Source organism: Hypanus sabinus, chromosome 17 (assembly GCF_030144855.1).
Source record: "Hypanus sabinus isolate sHypSab1 chromosome 17, sHypSab1.hap1, whole genome shotgun sequence".
Taxonomy (NCBI): Eukaryota; Metazoa; Chordata; class Chondrichthyes; order Myliobatiformes; family Dasyatidae; genus Hypanus; species Hypanus sabinus.
In genome coordinates, this window is record NC_082722.1 from 60,751,439 (window position 1) to 60,778,722 (window position 27,284).

At 37.9% G+C, this 27,284-nt stretch overlaps 2 protein-coding genes across 5 annotated transcripts in view; one reads left to right on the top strand and one right to left on the bottom strand.

The window, feature by feature from the left end:
* Positions 1–287: 287 nt before the first annotated feature.
* LOC132406986 (calcium-transporting ATPase type 2C member 2-like) overlaps positions 288–27,284 on the top strand; it is a 73,451-nt gene continuing 46,454 nt past the window's right edge. For all 3 annotated transcript variants that reach the window (XR_009516327.1, XM_059993166.1, XM_059993167.1), the window contains exons 1-4: positions 288–584; positions 18,489–18,602; positions 20,349–20,465; positions 25,936–26,025. Coding sequence is in view for 2 of the 3 variants with exons in the window: in XM_059993166.1 (XP_059849149.1) it covers positions 498–584; positions 18,489–18,602; positions 20,349–20,465; positions 25,936–26,025 (408 nt within the window). In the remaining variant the exon portion in view is untranslated. The remainder of the gene's footprint in view (positions 585–18,488; positions 18,603–20,348; positions 20,466–25,935; positions 26,026–27,284) is intronic.
* Positions 25,135–27,284, bottom strand: part of meak7 (MTOR associated protein, eak-7 homolog) — a 106,178-nt gene continuing 104,028 nt past the window's right edge. For both annotated transcript variants that reach the window (XM_059993168.1, XM_059993172.1), the window contains exon 10: positions 25,135–25,212. In XM_059993168.1, coding sequence (XP_059849151.1) covers positions 25,150–25,212 — 63 coding nt within the window. In that variant the 3' untranslated portion in view covers positions 25,135–25,149. The remainder of the gene's footprint in view (positions 25,213–27,284) is intronic.

Here is a 27,284-nt window from a genome sequence, read left to right on the forward strand (position 1 = left end):
TACGGATCAGAGAGACTGGCAGATATGTATTACCACCCGCTTTCAACACGTAACCCCTCCCACCTTCCCCAAGTTTTAACTTCTTCCGACCCTTCCCAATTTTCACCGCACCCTAACGCCCATTTATTACCAATTTCCTCCTGGACAAAGCACCGTGTTTCTTCTATCTCCAGAAGCCACCAGTCTCGCAGAATATCTCTGCCAGCTTCGGGTTTTGTTTGACAATCCAATTTGCTACCTTTGTTGATAACGCTAAAGCATTTTTTTTGTTTAAGAGAAGCGCTTCAACAAATGTGCACTTAGCAATGGTTTGACTACCTGAGGCACAAGGGGGAGGAGCAAGAAAATTCGCAACAGGAAGCTCCTTCAATTATTTAAAGGCAAGACCGTCCCTACATAATTCATCCCTAACGTTTCTCTCGGTGGGTCTCACTCCTGTATATTCGTATTTGTGGTTCCCACGATTAAATTAATATTGATTAGAGAGAAATGTTACCATGGCGAAACGGGTATTTCCCACCCTCTTCAAGAAAGTCTCTCTGATCTTCGCGCGGAGGAACTACCAGCAAGTCTTGGAGAACGAGGTGAGGCTTCGTGCTTTGAATCTGCAGGCTGAGCGAATTTCCTGTGTGACCGTCGCGTCAAGTTATCTCTCAGTTTCCAGAGCCGCGGCTGTTTGAGCACTTCACTCCTCCAGCCAGTGCAAACCCTTCTTAGCAAGTTAAAGTCATTGTAATTTGTGAACAGATTCAATCCTCGCGTGTTTCCTGAAGTCCAAGGTTTCTGCTCTTTTAACATGGAACACGGAACCGTGCTGTGTCGGCCTGTATAAACCTATCCCACAATCAACCGAACCCTTCGTTCTCCATAGCCCTCACATTTTTCTTACATTCGCCTGTCTTTTAAATATCGATATCGTATCAGCCTCTACCGCTACTCCTGGCAATGAGTACCAGGCAGACCTGCCGCTCTCTGTGTAAGAATACCTATCTCTGACGTGTCCCTGCTCATTTTAAACAGGTGTATTCTGATATTGATCATCCATTGTGTCCTTTGGTAATCTTACATACCTACCAATTCGACTCTCATTGCCTACACTCCAAGGAAAATGCTATTGGGAGAAAACAGGAAAATAGGGATGAGAGGGATAATAAAATAACCATGCTGGAATGCCGGCGCAGATTTGATGGGCCAAATAGCCTATTACCTCCTACGTATTATAGCCTTGTGGAGAAAAGCCCTAGCTTGCTTTACCTTTCCTCAATATACATGTTCTTTAATCCAGTCAACATCCTAGTAAGTCTAGTTTATACCCATTCTATTGTTTCCACATCCTTTCTAGATTGAGACAATCAGAACTGAGCACAAAATTCCAAGTGTGTTCTAACTAGAGTTTTATAGATCTGCAACGTTACCTAACAGCTCTTGAACTCAATTCTCTGATTAAAGAAGGCAAGCGCAACGTACACCTTCTTAACCACCCTATCAACTTGCGTGGCATCTTTGTGGAATCTATGGACTTGAACCCAAAGACCCCACTGTTCCTCTACACCACAATTAAATATTACCATTAACCTTGTATTCCACCCTCATGTTTGATTTTCCAAAGTATTTCACTTCACAACTTTCTAAATTGAACTCCATCTGCAACTTCTCCGTCATGTTTATTTTCCGTTGTGACCTACAACAACTTTCTACGCAGACTATGATACCTCCAAACTGCATGTCCCCTGCAAACTTAACACCCACATCTCCACTTTCTCTTCCAAGTCACAGAGACCAGGATCCCAGAAAGGTTCCTGAGGAGCCCCACTAGTCACCAACAGAATACACTACCATAATCTGCCTTCTGCAGGCAAGTCAAATCTGAATCCACACAGCCAAGTTCCCATTGATCTCGTGCCTTGAGCCCACCATAGGGAACCTTGTCAAACACCTTACTAAACTCTATATACATGATTTCTATCACTCCAGTTTCGTCAATTTGTCGCCTGGTGAATAAAAGCAAGGGAATACTTAAGAAATCAGGAGGTCTAGAAGAAGACATGAGGTTGACATGGTGAAGGAGAATCCTAAGGGTTTCTACAGATCTGTTAAGAACAAAAAGGATTGCAAGGGACAAAATTGGTCCTCTGGAAGATCAGAATGGTAATCCATGTGTAATGCCCAAAGAGATGGGGGAGATCTTAAGTGGATTTTTTGCATCTGTATTTACTTCAGAGGCAGACACAGTCTATAGAAGAAAGGCACAGCAGCATTGACTTCATCCACCCAATTCAGGTTACAGAGCAGGAGTTGTTTGCTGCCTTGAGGCAAATTAGGGTGGACAATTCCTCAAGGTCTGACAAGGTGCTTCCTTCGATCCTGTGGGAGGCAAATGCAGAAATTGCAGAGGCCTTGGTAGAGATATTTAAATCATCCTTAGCGAGGTACCGGAGGATTGAAAGATAGTCAAAGTTATTCTGCTTAAGAAAGAAAGGCTCCAAAAAAACAGGAGATTTATAGGTAGGATGGCCTCTAGTGGGAAAGTATTGGGAAGGTTGGTGGAAAGCATTCTAATTGACCGGATATGCGAGTATTTGAATAGACACAGGCTGATCAGGATAGTCAGCATTGCGCATGGTAGATCATGTCTAACCAATCTTAAAGAGTTTTTTTTTGAGGAAGCTACCAGTAAAGTTAAAGATAAGGCAGTGGATATTTTCTACGTGGACTTTAGGAAGACATTTGACAAGATCCCATTTGGAAGGTTGGTCAAGAAAATTCAGTTGCTCAGCATTCAAGATAAGGGCTAATTAGATTAGACACTGGCTTTGTGGGACACACCAGAGAGTGGTAACAGACAGTTGCCTCTCTGACTGGACCAGTCAGAAAATGGACTGGAAAATGGCAGATGGAATTAATGCAGACAAATACAAGCCATTGCACTTCAGAAGGAGCAACTAGAACAGGCCATACGCAGTGAACAGTAGGGTACTGAGAAGTGTGGTAGAACAAAGGGATTTGGGAATACAGGTCCATAATTCATTGGAAGTGGCATCACAGGTAGATAGGGGTGTATCAAAAGCTTTTGGCACATTGGCATTCGTACATTAAAGTTTGAGTACAGGTGGTGGGATGTTATGTTGAAGTTGTATAAGATGTTGGTGAGGCCTAATTTGGAGTATTGTGTGCAGTTTTTGTCAGGAAAGATGAAAATAAGGTTGAAAGAGTATTGAGAAAATTTACAAGGATGTTGCTAAGGAACTGAGTTATAAGGAAAGATTGAATAGGCTAGAACTGTGTTCTTTAGAACCTAAAAGACTGAGGGGAGATTTGATAGAGGAGTACAAAATTATGAGGGGTATGGATAAGGTAAATGCAAGCAAGGTTTTTCAACTGAGGTTGGGTGAGACTACAACTAGAGGTCTTGAGTTAAGAGTGAAATGTAAGGATTTTAAGATGAACATGAGGGGAAACTTCTTCTCTGAGAGGGCCCTGAGAATGTTAGCTGCCAGTACAAGTGGTGCATGCAAGCTCGATTTCAAGTTTTAAGAGAGTTTTGATAGGTACATTCAAGGTAGGGGTTATGAAGGGCTATGGTCCTGGTGCAGTCGGTGGGAGGAGGCAGTTTAATGGTTCACATAGACTAATGAACCAAAGGGCTTGTTTCTGTGCTGTAGTTTTCTGTGAATCTGTGACAACCCTTGTGCTTTTAGTTTGTTATAGAATCACAGAGTAATACCGGTCCATCAACCCAACCCAACCCGTCTGTTCTGACTAAGATACTGTTCTAAGCTAGTCTTAGTAGCCTGCAAATTTCATGGAGAGCAGTCTAACTGGTTGGATCACCGAGTGGGGCACTGCACAGGATCGAAATAAGTTGGAAGAAGTTGTAAACTCAGTCAGCCTCCCCAGCATCCAGGCCATATTCAAGAAGCGATGCCTCAAAAGGTGGCATCCATCATTAAGGACCAACTTCCCCTGGACATACCCTCTTGTCATTGCTACCATCAGGAAGGAGGTACAGAAGCCTGAAGGTACACCCTTACTGATTCAGGAATAGCTTCTTCCCCTCAGATTTCTGAATGGATATTGAACCCATGAACACTACCTCACTACTTCTTTTCTCTTTTTGAACTACTTATTTAAATATAACTATATATATAATAGTTTTATTATTATGTACTGCTGCTGCATTACAACAAATTCCATGACATATGCCAGTGATATTAAACATAATTCTGATTCTGTGTTTGCAACACTTAACATTTTCTCTCTATATGCTTATCTAGGTGTCTTTTAAGTATCATTATTGTATCTTCCTCAACCACTTGCTCTTGCAGCAATTGCATATGAACATGATGAAGTTACCCCAATTTTTGATTCCCTTTCCCTGTGAAAATGAATGTGTGCACCCACCTTATGTATGCCCGTTGTATGCCTCTATGAAATGTCCCTCAGTTTCATGTGATCCACACAATAAAGTCCTGGCATGCCCGAACTCTTCCTATATCTTAACCCTTCGAGTTCTGTTAACAATCCTGTAAATATACCTCAAGATCTTGTGGAAAATATAACAAACTAATTGCAGCCATGCTATTATTTAGTCCTCATGAAGTGCCTCAGTCTGAAACATTGACTGCTTTTTCCTCTCTGTAGCTGCTGCATGACCTGCTGAGTTCTTCCAGCATTTTTTTTTCATGTTCCTCATTATTTCCAACATCTGCAGAATCTTTAATCTAATATTTATTATCCTGGCTCTCAAATTCCTAACTGAGTTACAGGTATGATAAGAAGTTGGCTGAGGAATCATAAAACACCTGCATCCCTTCAGTTTGGGATGAATATTAATGCTGCTTTTGCTTTACTCTCACCCACAATTTCCTTCACCATATCCTTAATTTATTAAGTGTGTGGGATCAAGATGATTTTTATTATTTGAAACTTTTCTGCCTCAGAAGGATTAAATGTGATTTCCGGCCATGGAGCTGCTTCTGAGAAATTGGCATCACTTTAGTAGCGTTTGATTGAAGTTGCTGTTGAAGAAAAATGGATGGATAATGGTGTGGGGATTCTGGCTTTGGGATAATACGTACTTTTTATATGACCTCATCAGCTTTCTGTGTTGTGTTGTATAACATGGGCGATCACGGTCTTTTGACCATGATTTTTCTCGGCAAAGATTTTACAGAAGTGGTTTGCCATTGCCTTCCTCTGGGTAGTATCTTTACAAGACAGTTGACCCCAGCCATTATCAATACTGTTCAGAGGCTGTCTGCCTGGCATCAATGGCTACATAACCAGGACTTGTGATATGCATCAGTTGCTCATATGAGCACCCGCCACCTGCTCCCATGGCTTTCCATGACCCTCATTGGAGGGCTAAACAGGGGCTATGTTTTCCCCGAGGGTGATCTGCAGGCTAGTGGAGGGTAGGAGCACCTTACACATCCTTTGGTAGAGACGAATCTCCACCCAGCCACCCCACTTATATAACTAACAACAATGGACATCCATTTCATTAATCACTATTTACAACAATGGACATCCATTTCATTAGTCACTATTTACGCTTTCATGAGAAGCAGCTTGGAGAGTAAGTTGCTGAACATTTTTTAAAATATGAATGGGTGGCATCAGAATGGAATTTTATCAATTCAGTTTCAGTAGAGGTCTGTTTTACTTGCAATACTCAAAGACAATTTTGTTGAAAGCTAACACCTATTAATTAAAAATACAAGAGATTTTGCAGATGCTGCAAATCCAGAGCAACCCATACAAAATGTTGGAGGAACTCAGCAGGTCATGCAGCATCTGTAGAAATGAATTAACAGTCAACGTTTCAGGCCAAGATCCTTCTTCAGGATTGGGAAGGAAGGGAGAAGCCGTCAGAATAAAAAGATGTGGGGAGGAGAAAAAGGATACTTAGAAAGTGATGGGTGAAGCCAGGTGGATGGGAAAGGTAAGGGGTTGGAAAAGAAGGAATCTGATAGGAGAGAAGAGTAGAAGATGGGAGAAGGGGATGAAGACAGGGCAGCAGGGGAGATGATAGACAGGTGAGGAGAAGAGGTAAGAAGCCAGATTAGGGGATAGAAGAAGTGAAGGAGGAAGGAAAAATACATCAAAATGAGAAATCGATGTTCATACCATCATGTTGGAGGCTACCTAAACAGAATATAAGGTGTTGCTCATCTGCTGTGAGGGTGGCCTCATCATGGCAAAACAAGGGGCCATGCCCAACATACTGTATCAGAACAGGAATTGGAATAGGAATTAAAATAGTTGGCCGCTGGGAAATTCCGGTTTGGGCAGGTGGTGCAGAGGAGTTCAACAAAGTGGTCTTCCAATTTATGTTTAGTCTTGCCAATGTAGAGGAGGCTTTACTAGGAGCAGCAGATATAATAGACTACCCCAAGAGATTCACAGGTGGCTTTACCTGGAAGAATTGTTTGGGGTCCTATTAATTAATTCAGGCAGTTGCAATCAGAACTACATTTTCTTGCATAAATATTAGTAGGTTTGGGAATCTGTGAACTGTGAAATCACAAAATAAGTAACAACTCTAGCAACTATTTTCTGGTCATGTCCCTTTGCTGGATTGGCTGATCAATGGTAGAGTGAGGTTAAGAGGTCAGTCTGTGAATCACTACGAGTCTGCTGGGAAACTCAAAGGTCCTTTGTCTGCCAGTCTGAGTCTAAAGTCATAGAGAAGTACAGCACAGAAACAAACCCTTCAGCCCATCTAGTCCATGCCAAAAAAACATTTAACCTGCCTGCTCCCAAGGAATTGTACCTGGACTATAGACCTCCATATCCCTACCATCCATGTACCTAACCAAACTCAGTTGTAATTGAGCTCTCATAGCCCATTTGTGCTGACAACTCATTCCACACTCTGACAGCTCTCTGAATGAAAAGTTTCCCCTCATATTCTACCTTAATCTTCTTACCTATCACCCTTAAGCCATGACCTCTGACTGTAGTCCCACTCAGCCTCAGTGGAGAAAGCATTCTTGTATTTCCCCTATCTATACCCCTCATAATTTTGTATACCTCTATCAGATCTCCTTTCAATTTTTTTTATGTTCTGGGGAATAAAGTCCTAACCTATTCAATCTTTCCTAATAACTCAGGTTTCCTAGACCTGTCAACATTCATGTAAAATTTTTTTCTGCACTCTTCCAACTTTGTTTACATCCTTCCTGTAGGTAGGTGACCGAAACTGCACATACTACATCAAATTAGGCCTCAACAACTTCTTGTACAACTTCAACATAACATCCCATCTTCGGTACTCAATACATTGATTTATGAAGGCCAATATACCAAAAGTTTTCTTTACAATCCTATCCACCCATGAAATCACTTCCAACAAATTATGTGTCTGTATTCCCAGATCCCTTTGTTCTACCACACTTCTCAGTGCCCTACTGTTCACGGTGTAAAGCCTACCCTGGTTGGTCCTATCAAAGTGCAAAACCATGTCCTTGTTTGCATCAAATTCCATCTGCCAATTTTTTCAGCCCAATTTTCCAGTTGACGCAGATTCCTCTTCAAGCCATGATAGCCTTCCTCACTGTCCACTACACTTCCAACCTTGGTGTTATCCACAGCTTTGCAGATCTAGTTAACCACATTATCATCCAGATCATTGATATAGATGACAAACAACAAAAGAAACAGCACCAATCCCTGCAACACACCATTTGTCACATGCATCCAGTCAGAGAGGCAGCCCTCTGCTACTACTCTCTGGCTTCTCCCACAAAGCCAAAGTCTAATCCAATTTACTACATCATCTTGAATGCTGAGCCTCTTGACCTTCTTGACCAGCTTCCCATGCAGAACCTGCAATGATCTGCATGATAATGTGGTTAACTAAAGTTCATGTAGACAACATCCACTGCTTTAACTTCATCCACTTTCCTGGTAACTTCCTCAAAAAACTCTATAAACTTGGTTAGACATGAAATACCATGCACAAAGCCATGCTGACTATCCTTAATCAGTCCATTTCTATCCAAATATTTGTGTATTCAGTCCCTTAGAATATCTTCCAATAACTTTCCCACAACTGATGTCAGACTCACCGGCCTATATTTTCTTGGTTTCTGTTTAGAGCTTTTTTAAACAGCGGATCAACATTTGCTAACGTCCAACCCTCTGGTACCTCTCCTTTCGTTAAGGATGTTTTAAATATTTCTGCTAGGGCTCCAGTAATTTCTGCAATTACCTCTCATGGGGTCTGAGGGAACACCTTGTCAGCCCCTGGGGATTTATCCACCCTGATTTGCCTCAGGGCAGCAAATACCTCCTCTGAAATCTGTACAGGGTCCATGAAGTTGATGCCACTTTGCCTCAATTCTATAGACTCTGTGCCCATCTCCTGAGTAAATATAGATGCAGAGAATGTTCTCCCCACCATCCCCTGTCTGTTTTGGCTCCACACACGGATCACCATTATGGTCTTCCAGAGGACCAATTTTGTCCCTAGCAATCCTTGGGATTCTCCTTCACCTTGTCTGTTAGAGCAACTTCATGCCTTCTTTTAGTCTTTCCTGTACTCCATAAGCATCTCACGTCTTCCAACTTGCCCGAACATGCTATGCTGCACCTCCTTTTTTCTCTTAACCAGGGCCTCAATATAGCTTGAAAACCAAGTTTCCTTACACTTGTTATCTTTACTTTTTATTCTGATGGGCACATATGAGCTTTGTAATCTCAAAAATTCATATTCAAAGGCCTCCCACTTTTCAAGTACTATTGGAGACTGAGGGCCAAATTTGGCCTGCCCTCTAGTTAGAGGGTGGATGTGAGAGAGGATGGAGCTTCAGTTCGCTGTTTTGTTTTTTTTTGCTAGTTGTATTCTGTTCTGTTGTGTTCTGTGTTGTTCTGCCAAGCATGGTAGGTATGCTATGTCAGCACTGGAATGTGTGCTGATATTTGTGGGCAGCTTCCAGCGCATCCTTGGATGTGTTGGTTGTTAAGGCAAATGACGTGTTTCACTGTATGTTTTCAGTGACGTGATAGATAAGTCTGAATCTGTATCTGAGATAACTTGCGAGAGTGCATCTGGTGTGGGGCAAGTGCATTGATTTCAATTCATGGCAATTGTAGGCTATATGAAAGACAAGGTAAGTGATTTTTACTATGCTTCATGGCTTTAATTATTACAAGAGTGTTCAAATGTTTTCAGATATTTAAATTTTTAGTTGAGCTTGATATGTTTCAAGAGTTTTTGTCTCTACAACAGCTACTGTATATAATTTCAATCACACCATGCTGTGAATTCACAACCAAACTTGACTATATCTCCATCCTAAGTAGAAATGATGTGAAACTTGGACAATTTTGTTCTTTCCTCTGTATTCCAGGAACTTGTACAATATTGGGAAACTTGAATGATAAAAAAGATATGGCTCTAGGTTTTATTACTTTATGCAGTATTTCACTGATATTATGATACATATTATATAAAGCCAGTCTTCCTGACTTAAAAAAAGTTAATGCAATCTTAACCTTGAAAAGTGACAATTTAGTAAGAAAAGTTACATATTTGTTCTACAGCAATTCTTTTTCTTTAAAATCATCATGGCTTTTTGCATGTTCCATATAATTCTTACCTGAAATGGAATTTCTTAAGGTATCCACCATATAGCCAATGGAAGTGGAATACAAGGAATTGTTTATCTTTTCCATATTTTTACATTTCTATTATAAATACAAAATCAATTATTTCTTTCTCTAATGTCAATTAGCATAGCAGTTAGCGTAACACTATTACAACACCAGTGATCGGGGTTCAATCCCTCCACTGGCCATATGGCCTTTGTATCTTCTGCTGTGATTACGTAACTTTCCTCCTGGTGCTCCTGTTTTCTCCCACATTCCAAAGGCTTATGAGATAATAGGCTAACTGGTTACTTGGGAGTAATTGAGTAGCATGGGCTACCATTGCCAGAAAGGTCTGTTATTAAGCTGTAAATCTAAATAAAATGAGATATTTATTAACATTACATTGATTTGCTGGATGTGTTTCTTTTTTGACCTTCCAGACTCACAACCCACCATTTTTAATCTGGATACATGAGGGCGTTGAAGGATATGAAACAATTATTTGGCCTGACTTCCGCAGGTGATGATAAACACACATCAAGCCTCGCCCTTTTAATTCTAAAGATGTCTGCAGGAACTTTTCTTCCTATACAATTAAATAAAAATGCTAGAGCATTTAGAATTCATCTGTGTTGAAAGGCCATAATTTCAATGTCTCTCATCTTCCAAACTCACTGTCTGTACTTGCTCAACTTAGGCTGCACCCACTCACTATATCTAAACCAAATTAAAATTTATCTTATTTTCTTGGAAATGTCAAATCCTTCTAGGCATTTCTGCCTTTGGGCTACCTCACATCCTAGAAGGCATTACTTAACGATCTACTCTCAGTTCAAAATCTGTGATCTCAATCGAAGATAAAATGCTACTTCTGCTGGCCATGGGATTCTTGCAGAGGAAATGTCATCTCGTATGCTAGAATGAATCACACCTTCAAATATTGGCAAACAACAAGTATCAGCATAGCAACCTTCTTTTGTCTCATAGTATTGGTGTTTTTCTTGAAGGTAACTATGTAAATTTGTTTCCTTCACTGATTATCAAGTGGGTATACTTGAAGTACTTGAGGAGCTGTGGTAAGTTTTCACAGGAGTAACCAAAGGAAGAGCCAGAGGTTCAACAGACACTGAACTTTGAGCTCTGGCATGTTAATAATCATTTGCTTGCATTGATTGCAGAAGCCCAGCAGATGTAAAACTTAACAACCAATTTCTATTCAAACTTACTCAGCCCCATTTGCTGATAGAAGTCCCAATGATGTCTCCAAATTAGCTAGCCTCTCCCGATCATAGGAGCTACTGGGTAATTTTCCTTAAATGGTTTGGTATGACACCAAAGACTCTCACAAATTTCTCTAGATGTACTGTGGGGAGCATTCTAACTGATTGCATAATTGTCTGGTCTGGAGGGCCGATTGTACAGTATCGAAAAAAGTTGCAGAAAGTTATGAACTCAGCCGGGTCCATCATGGGTACTCACCTCCCCAGCATCAAGGACAATGCTGCAAGAAGGTGGCATCCATCGTTAAGGACTCCAGGACATATCTTATTCTCATTGCTTCCATCAAGGAGGCAGTTCAAGAGCCTGAAGACATGCACTCAATCTTTAGGAACAGCTTCTTCCCCTCTGCCATCAGATTTCTGAATGGACACGACCTCAATATTTTGTTTTGCTCTCTTTTTGTGCTGCTAATTTAATTTTTAAAAATATTGTGATGCTCTTTGGGTGGGGGGGGGGGGGTTTAGTCAACAGCCTGCCTCTGCATTTTTAATGACCAGCACTGTTTATTGTTCTTGTGCTAAAATGCTTTTGTGGGATTATGGTGTAAAGTTCCAGTTTGTTTATTGTTACATTTTAGCTTGGGTTATACAGTTATTCACTAGTGTATTTGTGGATCTCCCCCTAACTGTAACCAAGGTGTGTGATGCTCACCTCCCCTGCCTGTATGAGACTGGTTAGGTTCAATCTCCAGGTCATGCTGTCCAGTATGTTTTGTGTTTATCACAATAAAGCTGTTGTTATTATTATAAATTTTTTTATTGAATTTTCAAAAAGTTACAAAAGGAAAAAAAATCAACCCTTCCCCCCTCCCCTTAACCCCTCCCCCTAACATATCCCTGTAGAAAGAGGAAAAAAAAAGAGAGAAGAAAAAAGAAAGAAAGAAAGAATGCCTGGGTATCGGAAGATCCCCACATGCTCCATGGAGTTCGTAATAGCTTTAGTATATATATTTATTATTTCCCCAAATAACCAATAATTTTATCTTCAGAGCACCTATATATTTAATCCTACCTTTTGTAAATAAGGGTGCCAATTTTCAGAAATATTTCATATTTATAATTTAAGAGATAATTTTTTTTAATTAAGTAATTTTTTCAAGTGGAATGCAGCTGAAAATTTCATTCTTCCAACGATCTATACTTAAATGTGAATCCGATTTCCAAGTAACTGCAATAGCCTTTTAGGCTACTGCCAATGCAATTTTTATAAATTCTTTCTGATATTTATTCAGTTTTGATTTCGGTTTTATCCCTTCAATATCGCCTAGTAAAAATAATGTTGGATTATGTGGAAGTTGTGTTCCAATAATTTGTTCCAATAAAACTCTTAAATTTGTCCAAAAAGGTTGAATTTTAAAACAAGACCAAGTAGAGTGTAAAAAAGTACCAATTTCTTAATTACATCGGAAACATTGATCAGATAAATTTGGGTTTAATTTATTTATTTTTGTGGTGTAATATATAATTGATGTAAAAAATTATATTGCACTAATCTTAACTGGACATTTGTTGTATTTGTCATACTGTCAAGACATAGTCTTGACCAACTTGTTACTTCAATTTTAATATTCAAATCACTTTCCCATTTTTGTCTTGACTTATGAATTCCTTGTTTAATTGCCTGTTTTTGAATCAAACTATACATACAAGAAATAATTTTTTTAATTTTTCCTTTTTGAATTAAAGTTTCTATTTCATTAGGTTTCTGCAATAACATTGTTTGACCCAATTTATTTCTTAAGTAAGTCCTTAATTGGAAGTAACAAAAAGGAGTGTTGTTTGATATTTTGTATTTATTCTTTAATTGATCAAATGACATTAATATACCTCCTTCAAAACAATCTATCTATCTAATCCTTTTATGAAACCAATTGTATAAAAGTTGGTTATCCAAAGGAATAAGTTTATTTTGAATTAAAGGTCTCTTTGCTAATAAAGATTTCTTTATCTCATCATCAACATTTATTTTATCCCATAAATCAATCAAGTGTTTTAATATAGGAGATTCTTTCTTTTCCCATATCCATTTAGATTCCCACTTATATATAAAATCTTCTGGTATATTTTCTCCTATTTTATCTAATTCTATTCTACTCCATGCCGGTTTATCTTCTTCAAAAAAGGATGCAGTAAATCTAAGTTGATTTGCTTTATAATAATTCTTAACATTTGGAAGTTGTAACCCTCCTAGGTCAAATTTCATGTCAATTTTTCCAACAATATTCTTGACATCTTGCCTTTCCAAAGAAACTTCCTCACACATTTATTTAACTCTTGAAAAAACTTCTGTGGTAATTGTATTGGTAGTGTTTGGAATAAATATTGTAATCTAGGGAATATATTCATTTTCACAGCATTTACTCTGTCTACTAATGTTATTGGTAATGCAATCCATTTATCAAGATCTTCTTGAATTTTTTTCAATAATAGTAAATAATTTAATTTATATAAATTCTTTATCATTATTTATATCATTTATATCAATAATAGTAAATAATTTAATTTATATAAATTCTTTATCATTATTTATATCATTTATATCAATAATAGTAAATAATTTAATTTATATAAATTCTTTATCATTATTTATATCATTTATATCAATAATAGTAAATAATTTAATTTATATAAATTCTTTATCATTATTTATATCATTTATATCAATAATAGTAAATGATTTAATTTATATAAATTCTTTATCATTATTTATATCATTATCAACTCTTATACCTAAATATTTTATACCATTTATCGGCCATCTAAATTGAGTTATTAGTTGACATTGACTATTATCTCCTTTAGTAAGGGGTAGAATTTCATTTTTATCCCAATTTCTTTTGTAGTCTGACATTTTCCCATATTCTTTCAATTTAGAAGATAATTTATGCAGCGAATACAATGGGTTTGTTAAATAAAGCAAAACATCGTCAGCAAATAAATTAATCTTATATTTCTCCTGGTTAACTCTGAAACCCATAATATCTGGGCCCGTTCTAATTAATTCAGCTAATGGTTCTATCACCAACACAAATAAAGCAGGTGATAATGGAAAACCTTGTCTAGTTGACATTGTTAACTGAAATGATGTTGAAATTAGACCATTTGTCACTACTTTAGCTTTGGGATTAGTATTTAAGGTTTTAATCCATGTTATAAAAGATACTCCTAATCCATATTTTCCCAATACCTTAAATAAAAAATCCCATTCCAATCTATCAAATGCTTTTTCTGCATTTAAGGCAACTGCCACACTCATTTCCTCCCTCTTCTGTGCCAAATGAATTATGCTAAGTAACCGAGTTACATTATCTACCAATTGTCTATTTTTGATAAATCCTGTTTGATCCATATGTCTTAATTTTGGTAAGTATTTAGATAATCTATTAGATAAAATTTTTGCTATTATTTTATAGTCGGTATTCAACAAAGAAATAGGTCTATATGATGTTGGCTTTAAAAGATCTCTATCTTTTTTTGGCAATACTATTAAAATAGCTGTCGAAAAAGATTCTGGAAGATTATGCGTTCTTTCCGCTTGGTATATTAACTCCATAAAAGGAGGAATTAGTAAATCTTTGAACTTTTTATAAAATTCGGGCAGAAAACCATCCTCTCCTGGGGATTTATTACTCTGAAGTGATCCTAAAGCTTCTTCGACCTCTTTTAATGTAAAAGGCATCTCTAATCCCTTCTGTTCTTCCAAATTCAATTTTGGAAGAGTAATTTGTGATTTTAAAAAAAAAACCTTTCTATCTCGACATTATCATTTTGTGATTCTGATTGATACAATTCAGAATAAAAATTCTTATAAGTTTCATTAATTTCTAAAGGTTTATAAGTAATTTTATTTACACTTGTTCTAATTGCATTTATCGTTTTGGAAATCTGGTCTGTTTTTAACTGCCAAGCATAAAGTTTGTGTGATCTTTCACCTAGTTCATAATATCTATGTTTAGTTTTCATAATTGCTTTTTCTATTCGGTATGTCTGAAGTGTATTATATTGTAACTTCTTGTTAATAAGTTGTCTTCATTTTTCTTCTGTCATATATCTTTGAGATTATTTTTCTAATTTTGTAATCTCTTTTTCCAATTGATCTATTTCTACCATATATTCCTTCTTAATTTTAGAAGTATAACATTATCTGGCCTCTCAAATATGCCTTCATTGCTTCCCATACTATAAATTTATCATCAACTGAATGTAAATTTGTATCTTAAAAAAAACTGAATCTGCTTTTTCATGAAATCACAAAAATCTTGACGTTTTAATAATATTGAATTAAATCATCTGTAAATCGATTCCTCTTTATCCATCATTATCACTGTCATTGTCAAGGGGGAATGATCTGACAATATTCTTGCTTTATATTCCATATTTTTCACTGTCTTGAATATTCATTGATAATAGGAAAAAATCTATCCTTGAATAAGTTTTATGTCTATTTGAATAAAATGAGTAATCTCTTTCTTTTGGATTAATTCTTCTCCATATATCAATCAAATTTAAATCTTTCATCAATGATAAAGCTAATTTTGCTACTTTTGATTTTGTAATAACCTTTGTTGATCTATCTAAAATTGGGTCTAGACAAAAATAAAAATCTCCACCTATTAATATTTTGTCATATGCGTCAGCCAAATTCAAAAAGGCCTCATATAAATTTTACATCATTTTCATTTGGTGCATAAATATTCACGAGTCCATAGTTCTGAAAAAATTTGACAATGTATAATTGCATATCTCCCTGCAGAATCAATTAATACATTTTGTATTTTAATTGGTAAAGTTTTATTAACCAAAATTGCAACTCCCCTCGCCTTTGAATAAAGTGAAGCTGCAATAACATTTCCGACCCAATCTCTCTTTAATTTTTGATGATCTATTTCTGTTAAGTGTGTTTCTTGTATAAAAGCTATATCTATTTTCATTTTCTTAATGTATATTAAAATTCTTTTTCTTTTCACTAGTCCATTAATCCCATTAACATTAAAACTTTAAAAATTCAGTAAATTAGTCATTATTTTTTAACAGGGTTACTCCAGTCTATAGTAATACCTAACTTTTCAACTTTCATAGTACCTTGGGGAATCTTTTCAAAATTCTCCGTGTTGCTATGTGTCTCTCCCCCCCCCCCCCCGATTGTCCAGGCAAAGAAAGAAAGATTAAAGAAAAATAGATTATAAAGAAAGAAATAACAAAATACCCCCCTACTAATGTTGTGAATAAAAAAAATACACATTACCCCCCCTCCATTGTACGGGTCATGGCAATCGCCATGATTACACACGTGAATCCCGTAGCAATCGATCCGAAGTTCCCCCAGCTCCCCTGTAACGTAAAAAAGTATATATAAGAGAAGAAAAAATAATATCACTACTCTCGATTAATATTTCTCAAATTTTTACCTTTCTCCCCCTGTATCATATGATTAAGAATATATTTAAATATTCTTCTGTCCTTAAACATCCATCAACTCCATTCACTGTCCCTGTCTTCACCTTTAATCCGTTTCACTTTTAAATCTTTGGGTGTGATTAGCGAATATTTGGGAGTTCTTGTAACCAAGGTGTGTGATGCTCACCTCCCCTGTCTGTATGAGACTGGTTAGGTTCAATCTCCAGGTCATGCTGTCCAGTACGTTTTGTGTTTAACACAATAAAGCTATTGTTGTGTTAATGAGCTTCTTCGTCTGTCATTATGGAACAAATGCTCACAGCAATATACTGATTATTGTAATTTACATTTTATTATTGTGTGTTGCAATGTACTGTTGCTAAAAACACACCAATTTCACAACATATACCAATGAAATTAAACCTGATTTTTGACTTGGCTGTTTTTTTTTAAATTTGCTTATCCTTTTCATTGGCTTCATTCCACTCCTGTGGCCATGATACTAAACTTGTGGATCATAGTGACTAACGTTACCATTCATTCCCTCTAAGAAACAGCACCACACCCTCCTCCCTGGACAAAAACCAATGTCAATTGGGAATTACAACATGTGAACATCTGCAGATGCTGGCAATCCAAAGCAGCGCACAAAACTGCTGGAGCAACTCAACAGGTGAGGCAGCATCTATGGAAAAGAGTAACCTGTCAAAGATTGGAGCCAAAACCCTTCTTGGCCAAAACCTTTTGACTGTTTACTCTTTTTCATAGATAATGCCTGACCTGCTGAGTTCCTCCAACTTTTTTTGTGTGTGTTACTTTCAATTGGAATTAGGTTATTGTTGTGACATGTACCAAGATGCAGTGAAAATCTTGTCTTGCATATTGTTCATACAGTTCAGACCATTATACAATGCACTGAGGTAAAACAAGGTAAAAACACCAACAAAAAACAAGAGATTCTGAAGATCCAGAACAACAAGAATGCAGAATAAAGTGTAATAGCTGCAGAGAAAGTGTTCTGTAGGTAAACAAGAAGGTGCAAAATCAGAACGAGCTGGATTGCCAGGTCAAAAGTCCAATTTATTGAACGAGGGAACTATTTAATAGTCTTATAAAAGCAGGATAGAAGCTGTTCTTGAGCTTGGTGGTACATGTTTGAGATGTTCTTGAGCCCATGTTTTCCATTATTCGTATATGCCAGTGGAAGTGAACAATGTCCAGCCAGCAGCCTGGACCTGTGACTGAGAGTCAGTCATTGATAAACCAGCTGAGCATGATGGATACTAACCTGTATATTATTCAGCCAGAGCAGCTTGGTTGATGTGTTTCTTCTTGTGCTGCATTGGATCTGGAGTAACATTTAATGCCACTTTCCATTCCCATTCTGATATGTCTGTGCATGGCCTCCTCCACTGTTGTGATGAAGCCACACTGAGATTGGAAGAACAACATCATCTTATATTCCATTTGGGTAACATCCAACTGATGGCATGAACATCAATTTCTTGGACTTCTGGTAATGTCCCCCATCCCCCCTTCACCATGTCCCATCCCCTTTTCCGTCTCTCACCTTATCTCCTTGCCTGCGCATTGCCTCCCTCTAGTGCTCCTCCCTCCCCCACCTTTTTTTCTATCTTCAATGGCCTTCTGTTTCTTTCACTAATCAACTTCCCAGCTCTTCACTTCATCCCTCCCCCTCCAGGTTTCACCTATCACCTGGTGTTTCTCTCTCTCTCTCCTCACCCCACCTTTTAAATCTACTCCTCAGCCTTTTGTCTTCTGTCCTGCTGAAGAGTTTCAGCCAGAAATGTCAACCGTACTTTTTTCGTAGATGCTGCCTGGCCTGCTGAGTTCCTCCAGCATTTTGTGTGTGTGTTGCTGGCACTGTAGAGTGATTACTGTAACCACTGTGCTACTGTGCCACTCCTGTATTCTACTGTAACACAACTATTGGAGCTGCATATTCACCATTATGGTAACATGAGCCAAAAATCTGTAGTATTTTTTGTGCAAAATGAGGCATTTGAGCTATATTTTGGGGCATATCTTAACCTAATATTAATTAAGTGTATTAACCCATTTGAAGAGTTTTTTCCTTTCAACCTGATTTTCTTGGTAAATTATTAGAAAGCTGATATGCTGTAAATTGTGCAAATTGGAAATTTTACTGTAGTTGACATAATACCCACAAACATTTACAATATTCACCAACAGACAGATGCAGAACTTCAGGAACTAAAAGTTAACAGCAATAAAGAATCAATCCATCCAGTTTCTTCCAAGGAAGCCAGCGCACGCCATTTTGATGACTTAATAAGGGACCTTCAGGTAAGAATGAGATGTTGTCATCAATGTTTATTCGTATACTTCTTTGTACTTGCAGTGCACAGTATTGGAGCAAATATTTTTCTTACCTTGAGAAGAATGCCTGAAATTGCTGTTTGCTTATTCATAAAACTATGAATAGTCATGCCAAGCCAAAATCACTGTAATAAAATAAAACTTAGATTTCTTGGATCATAATTAATTCTATAACCTAAAATTTATTCATGAATAGTCAGTAGTAATTGAATCTTTGCAGTCACCCTTAATTTCATGAAGGTTAGTGTCAGTACAATGCCTTCTCAGGCTGTAGCTTGCTTGTGTATCCCAGTGGGAGTTGATAACATTTTTATTTTGGTTTGGATATCCTATATTTGAATTGAAAACTCCCTAGCCCCATCAATTTTTCATTAAATTTTCCTTACCTAGAAAGATCAGATCTTGGGTGGGCCTTGAACTGAATAATTCCAGAATAGTACTTAAAAAGACAAGAAGAAGCAGAAGACATAGGCCTTCAAAGCCAGTTCCAGCATTCAACAAGTGTATGGCTCATCTTCTTTCTCAGCACTATCTGCTTGCACTCCATCCTTTGCATAAAAAAAATTCTCCTCATCTTAGTTCTATTTGGCCTTTCCTTTTCATTCTGTGACTGTATCCCTGGTTCTACCTATGGTTTCAGCAAGGGACACACCCTTCCAACATCCTGCTGTTGAATCTTTCAATCTTCTGAACTCTGGAAAATCCAGCCCAGTTTACTCGATCTGTCCTCAAACCTGTCACCCCTGCAATCACGCCAGTGAATTTTGTTGCACACTTTCTATGGCAAGTATATCTATTTTTTTAGGTGAATGGACCAAACCTATACCAAATATTTCAGCAGCAGTGTCACCAAGCCCCTATATAATTGCTATAAGACATCTTTAGTTGTATGTTCAAATCTACGAATAATAAAGGCCAACCTCACCCATCAATTGCACCTACATATTGGGTATCATTGCCAGTGCCCCTTTCAATGTCAGCAGGATCTAATGTCTCCCACCATTGCATTTTCTATAATTGTGCTGTAACATGAACAATTTCTCATTTTCCAAATATTGCATTTCAACTTCTTACTTCCTCACTGAGTGTGTTTATATTTGAAACTTCTTTACACCCACTTTCCTAATCCCAATACTACATGGTTTGATACTGTAGGTAAATTCAGAAGTATAATGTTTGGTTCCTTCAGCCAATCTGCTCAGTTGTTAATAGCTGGCTCCCATGTACCAACAGATTACCAACTTGAGTATTTTTTTTTTTTGCTTTCCATCCTATAACCAGTTTTCAATTCATGTCCGTCTGTTACCACAAAGTCAAACCTACTCTCACCTTGTTGACTAATTTCCTGTGTGGGGCACTATGAAAGCTTTCTGATAATCCAAATATCTATTTGATCCTGGAATCGGTCAACATGTGAAATGGTCTTCATGGATGATTGCTGCTACATATGAAAAAAGATCACTGGGGAAATAGATGGGAAATAAAGTTACGCTGATAGTTGGCATTGATACTTGTACTGTGTATAAAAGAAATTAAATTTCCAAACTATTATACTACATTACACATTGCACTATACAGCAAAAGAGGTACCTAATTTGAACCATGAAAATTGCCTGGAAGATTATTGTGTATTAATCATATCATTTACAGAAGTGCATTTGTGGTTATAATTTTAAGAAAATAACTTGTCATAAATAATATCTTTGGTGATAGGCTGATTTGGAGAATGGTCTCACAGAGGTTCAGGTGCTCGAGCGACGGCATAAGTTTGGATGGAATGATTTTGAAGTGGACAAACCTGAACCAATTTGGAAGAAGTACCTTGGCCAGGTACTACCCAGCATGGTTATTTTAAAATTTAATAAAAACCTTTACCTTTTAATGTGACAAGTTACCTCTAATGTTGCTTGAACTTCATTATAACTTAATGTGTTAGTTATGATTTTTCCCTCAATCATCCAAATGTGAGAGATAGTTTTGCTTATGATACATTTTATGTATTTCATGAAATTCATTTAGATCCTGTTTTGTAAATGTAAAATGTGGATATTTTAAATGTACCTGCAGTACATTTTCTGTTCGATGCTGTGCACTGTAAAGAACATATTGAAGCCACTGCATTAGTTGTAAGGACTCTAAAGTTGCAAGTATACAGAGCCTTGTGACAGTAGTCTGACAAATTTCAAAAGTGCATTCCTGGCAGGATACTTGGTAGTGTGGAGGAGCAGAGGGATCTGGGGGTACATGTCCACAGATCCCTGAAAGTTGCCTCACAGGTAGATAGGGTAGGTAGAAGTAGATAAATACTTTGTGGAGATTTGTGATATATATGATTATATGATGTATATGTACAATGTCTGGAATACATCTTATGGAAATGTTTCTTTGATGATGAAATTTAAAAAAAAAATTACAAAAAAAAAGAAAGCTTATGGGGTGTTAGCTTTCATAAGTTGACGGATAGAGTTTAAGAGATGCGATGTAATGATGCAGCTCTATAAAACTCTAGTTAGGCCACATTTGGAGTACTGTGTCCAGTTCTGGTTGCCTCAATATAGGAAGGATGTGGAAGCATTGGAAAGGGTACAGAGGAGATTTACCAGGGTGCTGCCTGGTTTAGAGAGTATGGATTATGATCAGAGATTAAGGGAGCTAGGGCTTTACTCTTTGGAGAGAAGGAGGATGAGAGGAGACATGATAGAGGTGTACAAGATATTAAGAGGAATAGACAGAGTGGACAGCCAGTGCCTCTTCCCCAGGGCACCACTGCTCAGTACAAGAGGACATGGCTTTAAGGTAAGGGGAGGAAGTTCAAGGGGGATATTAGAGGAAGGTTTTTCACTCAGAGAGTGGTTGGTGCATGGAATGCACTGCCTGAGTCAGTGGTGGAGGCAGATACCCTAGTGAAGTTTATGAGACTACTAGACAGGTTTATGGAGGAATTTAAGGTGGGGGGTTATATGGGAGGCAGGGTTTGAGGGTCGGCACAACATTGTGGGCCAAAGGGCCTGCACTGTGCTGCACTGTTCTGTGTTCTATGTTTTACATTCAAACTTTATTGAATTGAGAGATCACACCTCCAAAATATCTATCATTCAAATTGATAATGACTTAATCTTTCTTCCCACTTTCCTTCCACCACTTGAAGTCAGCCATTCACTGACAGATTAACCTGTCTGTACTTTAACCATGACATGATTTTATTAATGGAAGATGTCAAATGTTCTTCGGATACAAAAAGAGAAAATGTTGGTAGGTAAAGTAGCATTTCTGGGGGGCTGGGGGTAGTTGAGTTAACGTTTCAAGACTGTGAGAAATGAGAGATAAGGCAAGTTCATACAAAGCAGAGAACGGGGAAGAGAAATGATCAGAGCTAAAGGTGAGGTGTGCAATGGGCTGGCGAAAGTACATGACATTGGGATTAGCTAGGAGAGCATAATGGTTGGGATGGACTGAAGGCCTGTATCTGTGCTATATTACTCTTTGTGACCCATGACAATAGAAACTATAATGCAAATCAAACTCCAGGCTTGGTTTTGCCTCTTTCCTTTCTTTGCAGATTAAAACGTGTTTGACCATTCTGAACTAAGTTTGGCAACCAAATATTTAAGCCCTATTTCTTTATCTGCAAATGCTTCCTGACCTTTTAATATAGTTTTACTATTGGCTCTTTACAATTCATGTTTACAATTTTTGCAATGGTCTCTTGATCTCACAATCCACCTTGTTATGATTTTGTACTTTATTGTCAACCTGCATTGCATTTTCTCTGCAGCTGTTGTCTGTTCAGGAGGGCTTTGGAATAAATGTTTTAAAAAGTGAGGAAGAAAGTGCTCTGTTCTATTTATAAAATCTGTGGAAGGTACAGATATTTCCATTTTATTTCAGATTGCTATTGTTTCTGATATTTTACTTATGGGCTGATCCAGCCTGTGGGAAACTAAAACAATGATCACTTTCAGTAAGTGGTGAAAAGGAAGACCAGGTTTTACAAGAGTGACATGGCGGTACAAGGCTGGCAGCTTGTCGAGCATGTAACATTAAGATTAAAATGGTGATCAGAGGTGCAATGAGAATATGGATTTTAGAGCAAAACCAAAGACAATGGCTTGCCTTTCTCTGTGTCAGATGCACTTACAGTAATCAGAGTAAAAGCAACTATGTATGTGAGTGTGACGGGGAGGGGTGGGCATGCATTACATGTATTGATCATTGGCTGTCAGCTACAGACATTAAAAGACAAGTTCATTGCCAGAGCAAAAAAAGGAGCTGGAAAAATTACTGCTGACTCCACCTACCCTAGCAGTCAACTATTCACCAAATTGCCATTAGGGAGATGCTACAGGTCCACCACCATCAGAACACGTCATCTCCAAAACTTCTTTCCTGCTTCACAACAAACTCACTCAGGGGGAACTCCCTAAATAACTTTCATGAAATTCTTTCCTGCTTGCCTTGTTCTGCTGATAATTATGGAGTCTGTTCTTAAGTTCACATTTATTTGTGTCTGATTATTGACATTTGTGCATGTGACCATTCTATTAATTGTCGATTGCCCTTGGCTGTTCGCACTATTTTCTTGTAAGTAGTTCATTACCATTATGTTTTCTGTTATGGTATTGTCCTGTGTTTTATGCTTGGCACCAATCCACAATCATTTCTGGGATGTTTCATACGCTGGCAATAAAATGATTCTGATTGAGTGGTGATATTGATTAGATTAGATTAGATTAGATATTAGATAGTTGGGCTTGCCATGGGTAAATAGATTTTTCATTTTATAAAGCTTGCCTCTGTTTCATCTGATATTCTACATCAAAATATTTGTAAATAAATATCTCTGGTTTAGAATATCTGTACATCTACTAGCAATGTTGTCAATCAGGTTCATGGGTGAATCAATTTAATTTTTTTGTCAAAATTGTTTAATGTAATTTCCTTCACAGAAGTTTAAGAAGAACAATGTAATTATAGCTCTGGATCTGATGCAGCACAACCCATCCCACCCTGCACCCACCCACAGAAGTAAATAACATAAAAATAATAAAAACACAATGTAAATATAAATACACTGGATACATAGATTAATTATATTCAATAAAGTGTTGCTAGGCTGTACATAAGCTGAATGATGAGATACAATAAAGTAGTGCTGGAGTTGGTTGGTGGAAGTTTTGGTCAGTCTTACTGCTTGGGGAAAGTAAATCCTTTGTGATGTTGCTGGCCCTTTTCCAACACCTTTCTGTACGTATATTCTTGATGGCGAGTAGGCTGGTGCTAGTTATGTGATGGACCAATTTGACTACCCGTTGTAGAGCACTCCGATCCGCCACAGTGCCGTTTCTGTACCAAGCAGTGATGCAGCTTGTTGGGATGCTCTTTACGTGTCTTTGCGTGTCTCTAGAATGATGTGAGTATGAATGTGTAAAGCCCAGGTCTTGTCAGCTTCCCCAGAACGTAAAGGCATTGTTGAACGTTCTTGATTGTGTAAGGTACATGAGGGGTAATTGATAAATTCATGGCCTAAGGTAGAAGGAGTCAATTTTAGAAAACCTAGCACATTTACTTTTCAACATAGTCCCCTTCTATATGTACACAGTTAGTCCAGCGGTCATGGAGCATACGGATCCCTGTTTTGTAGAAGTGGTCCACAGCAGGGGTGATTGGTAAGTTCGTGGCCTAGGGTTGAAGATATGAGTTATTACCTTCAAACTTTCTGCATTATCACTCAAAGAGTTGAACTGCATGTGCATGTAACGAGAGTGTCTTGGACCTCCTGGTGATCCACAGCAGAGATGACTGATAAATTTGTGGCCTAAGGTGGAAGGAGATGAGTTATACAGCTCTCGTTATGTGCACGTGCAGCTCAACTCTTTGAGTGAAAATTCAGAAAGTTTGAAGTTAATAACTCATCTCATTCTACCTTACGCCACAAACTTATCAATCACCCCTGCTGTGGACCATTTCTGGAGGTCCAGGACGCCAACTTCTACAAAGAAGGGATCCATATGCTCCATGACCACTGGACTAAGTGTGTAAGTGTAGGAAAGATAAATGTGCTCCATTTTCTCAAATTGACTCCTTCTACCTTAGGCCATGAACTTATCAATTACCCCTCATATTCTAGGACCAAGATAGGTTTTAAGAAATGTACACTCCTAGGAGTTTGAAACTGCTTACAGTTTCTACTGCTGTGCTGCTAGTGTAAAGCAGGGTGTAAGTGGAGTGACTTCTCCTGAAGTCAATGACCATCTCCTTTACCTTGTTGATATTAAGGAAATGGTTTTTTGCCTGGCACTAGGTGACAAGCTCTTCTGCTGCCTCTTTGTAGGCCACCTTGCCACTGTTGGTGATGAGCCTTACCACTATCGTTCATCAGTAAGCTTGATGATGTGATGGTTCAGATGCAGTCAAGTGTAAGCAGAGTGTACAGCAATGGGCTCAGCACACTGTCCCAAGGGGCACCAGCGTTGAAGATGATGAGGAAGGAAGAACGGTTGTGCATCTTGACTCTTCAAGGTCTATTGTTTAGGAAGTCCAACATCCAGTCGCACAGTGATGTAGTTAAACCAAGGAGCTGTAAAAAATTGATTTTCATCACAACTTGTTATCTATTATCAGGCGCACACACGCGCGTGTGTACACTTAGTCAAGCATTGGCATGAAGGAATTAGAAACTATTAGTTTTGTGTATTGATTTTGTATTGCAGAGTTAGAGGTTGAGTGTTTAACTAAGATCTTAATCCATTTTATACAAACTTGGTTCTTAAATTCTGGATATTTTCCTGTACTGAGATATATTTTGCTTCTCTCGCACAAAATTGATGCATTGTTCATTAAATTGTTGGTCACAAGGAAAAGTGAACCATTTTCAGAGTGGAACTGTGGGCACTTTTGTTTGTGCTGCCAATTACCCAGCTATACTCCACTACCGGATTCCACATGGTGAAGCATAAGCTTACTTATTTCTCTGGGAATGGGTGTAATATCTGCCAACTAATCTTCTGTCGGTTCATACGCAAGGTCCATGAACCCATTTACTTGAATGAATAGGATCAGCTGCAACAAAGAAGTGTTTTATTATGCTTAATTATGCCTGCTTTAACATTTGATTTTATTTGTGTTTTACATAATTCGAAATTCAAATGTTTTATTAGTTTTTGTTTAATTGATCTTTGCTAGCTTTGAATGCATGTCATTGGAATCAAGTACATGCAAATTGTAGACAATTATAATAAGCTGGGGTTTTATTATATTCATATGTAATATATTTAGTCTTATTATTTTTTTTCAACTCTAGTTCAAAGATCCCCTTATTCTGTTGCTCTTGGCATCAGCTGTTATTAGCCTCATCACTAAAGAGATTGAAGATGCAGTGAGCATAACGGTGGTATGTAAAATTATGTATCATTCAATTAATATTAAATATATTCTCATGTTCCACTGTAACGTTTAATCAGAGTTGGGGAGTTGGCTGAAGATGTGTTCATATAGCTGGTCCAGTTGAATTTCTGGTCAGCGGTGGCACCTGTCTGTAGATACTAGGGTCTGGCATAGTAATATAGACAGCTGGCGAGATTTTCTCTAGTTGTACATAGTCATGAATAAGGAGAGAGAACACAGAACAGAACAACAAAGTATAGGTCCATCTACGCATGATGTAGTGCTGACTTATGTAAACCTATCCCATGATCAATCTAACCATTCCTTCCTATGCAGCCCATAACCCTCCATCTTTTTTTCTTGCATCCATACTTCTTTTAAATGTCTCCATTTGTATAGGCCTCTGCCACAGGGATTTCCAACCTTTTTACTGCCATGGACCAATACGATTGAGCAAGGATCCCACACTAGGAACCATTCCTCCACCACCACACCCAGCAATGTTTTCCAGGCACCCATCACTCGCTCTGTTTTTTTTTATATAAACTACCTCCTGATATCTTCTTTAAAATATTTTCAACTCACCTTGCACTGATGTCCTGTGGAATTGGCCATTGACAGTGGGATAAAGACTCCAGCACACTTTCTATGCTTCTCATAATTATATAAACCTCTATCAATTTGCCTCTCATTCTCCATCACTCCAAAGGGAAGAGCCCCAGTTGCTCAACCTTTCCCCCTAAGTCATGTTCTCTAATTCAGGCAGCATTCTTGTAAAATGTCCTCTGCACTCTCTCTAAAGTTTTCACACCCTTCTCATAAGGAGGTGATCGAATATGAATACAATGTAAAAATGTGGTCTAACCAGAACTTTATAAAGCTGCAAAGTTATCTCACAGCTCTTGAACTCATTCCCCCAACTAATGAAGACCAGCATACCATATGAGTTCATAATCACCCGATCAACTAGCAAGACAACTTTGAGGGATCTGTTGGCTTGGACACAAAGGTCGCTCTGTTCTTCTATACTGCTACAAATCCTGCCCTTAACCTTGTAATCTGTCTTCAAATTCAGTCTTCCAAAGTTGCTTCATGCTTTTTTTGCATCGAACTCCATTTGCCGTTTCTCTACATCCTATCAATACACTGTTATTGTTGTGTCTGTGCACAGCTACATATCAATTAAATAAAAGTACGCATGTGGGAGATGGCTTTAACTCGTGTATTCACATTGCAGTGAGAGAGAGACAGAGAGGGAAGAATTTG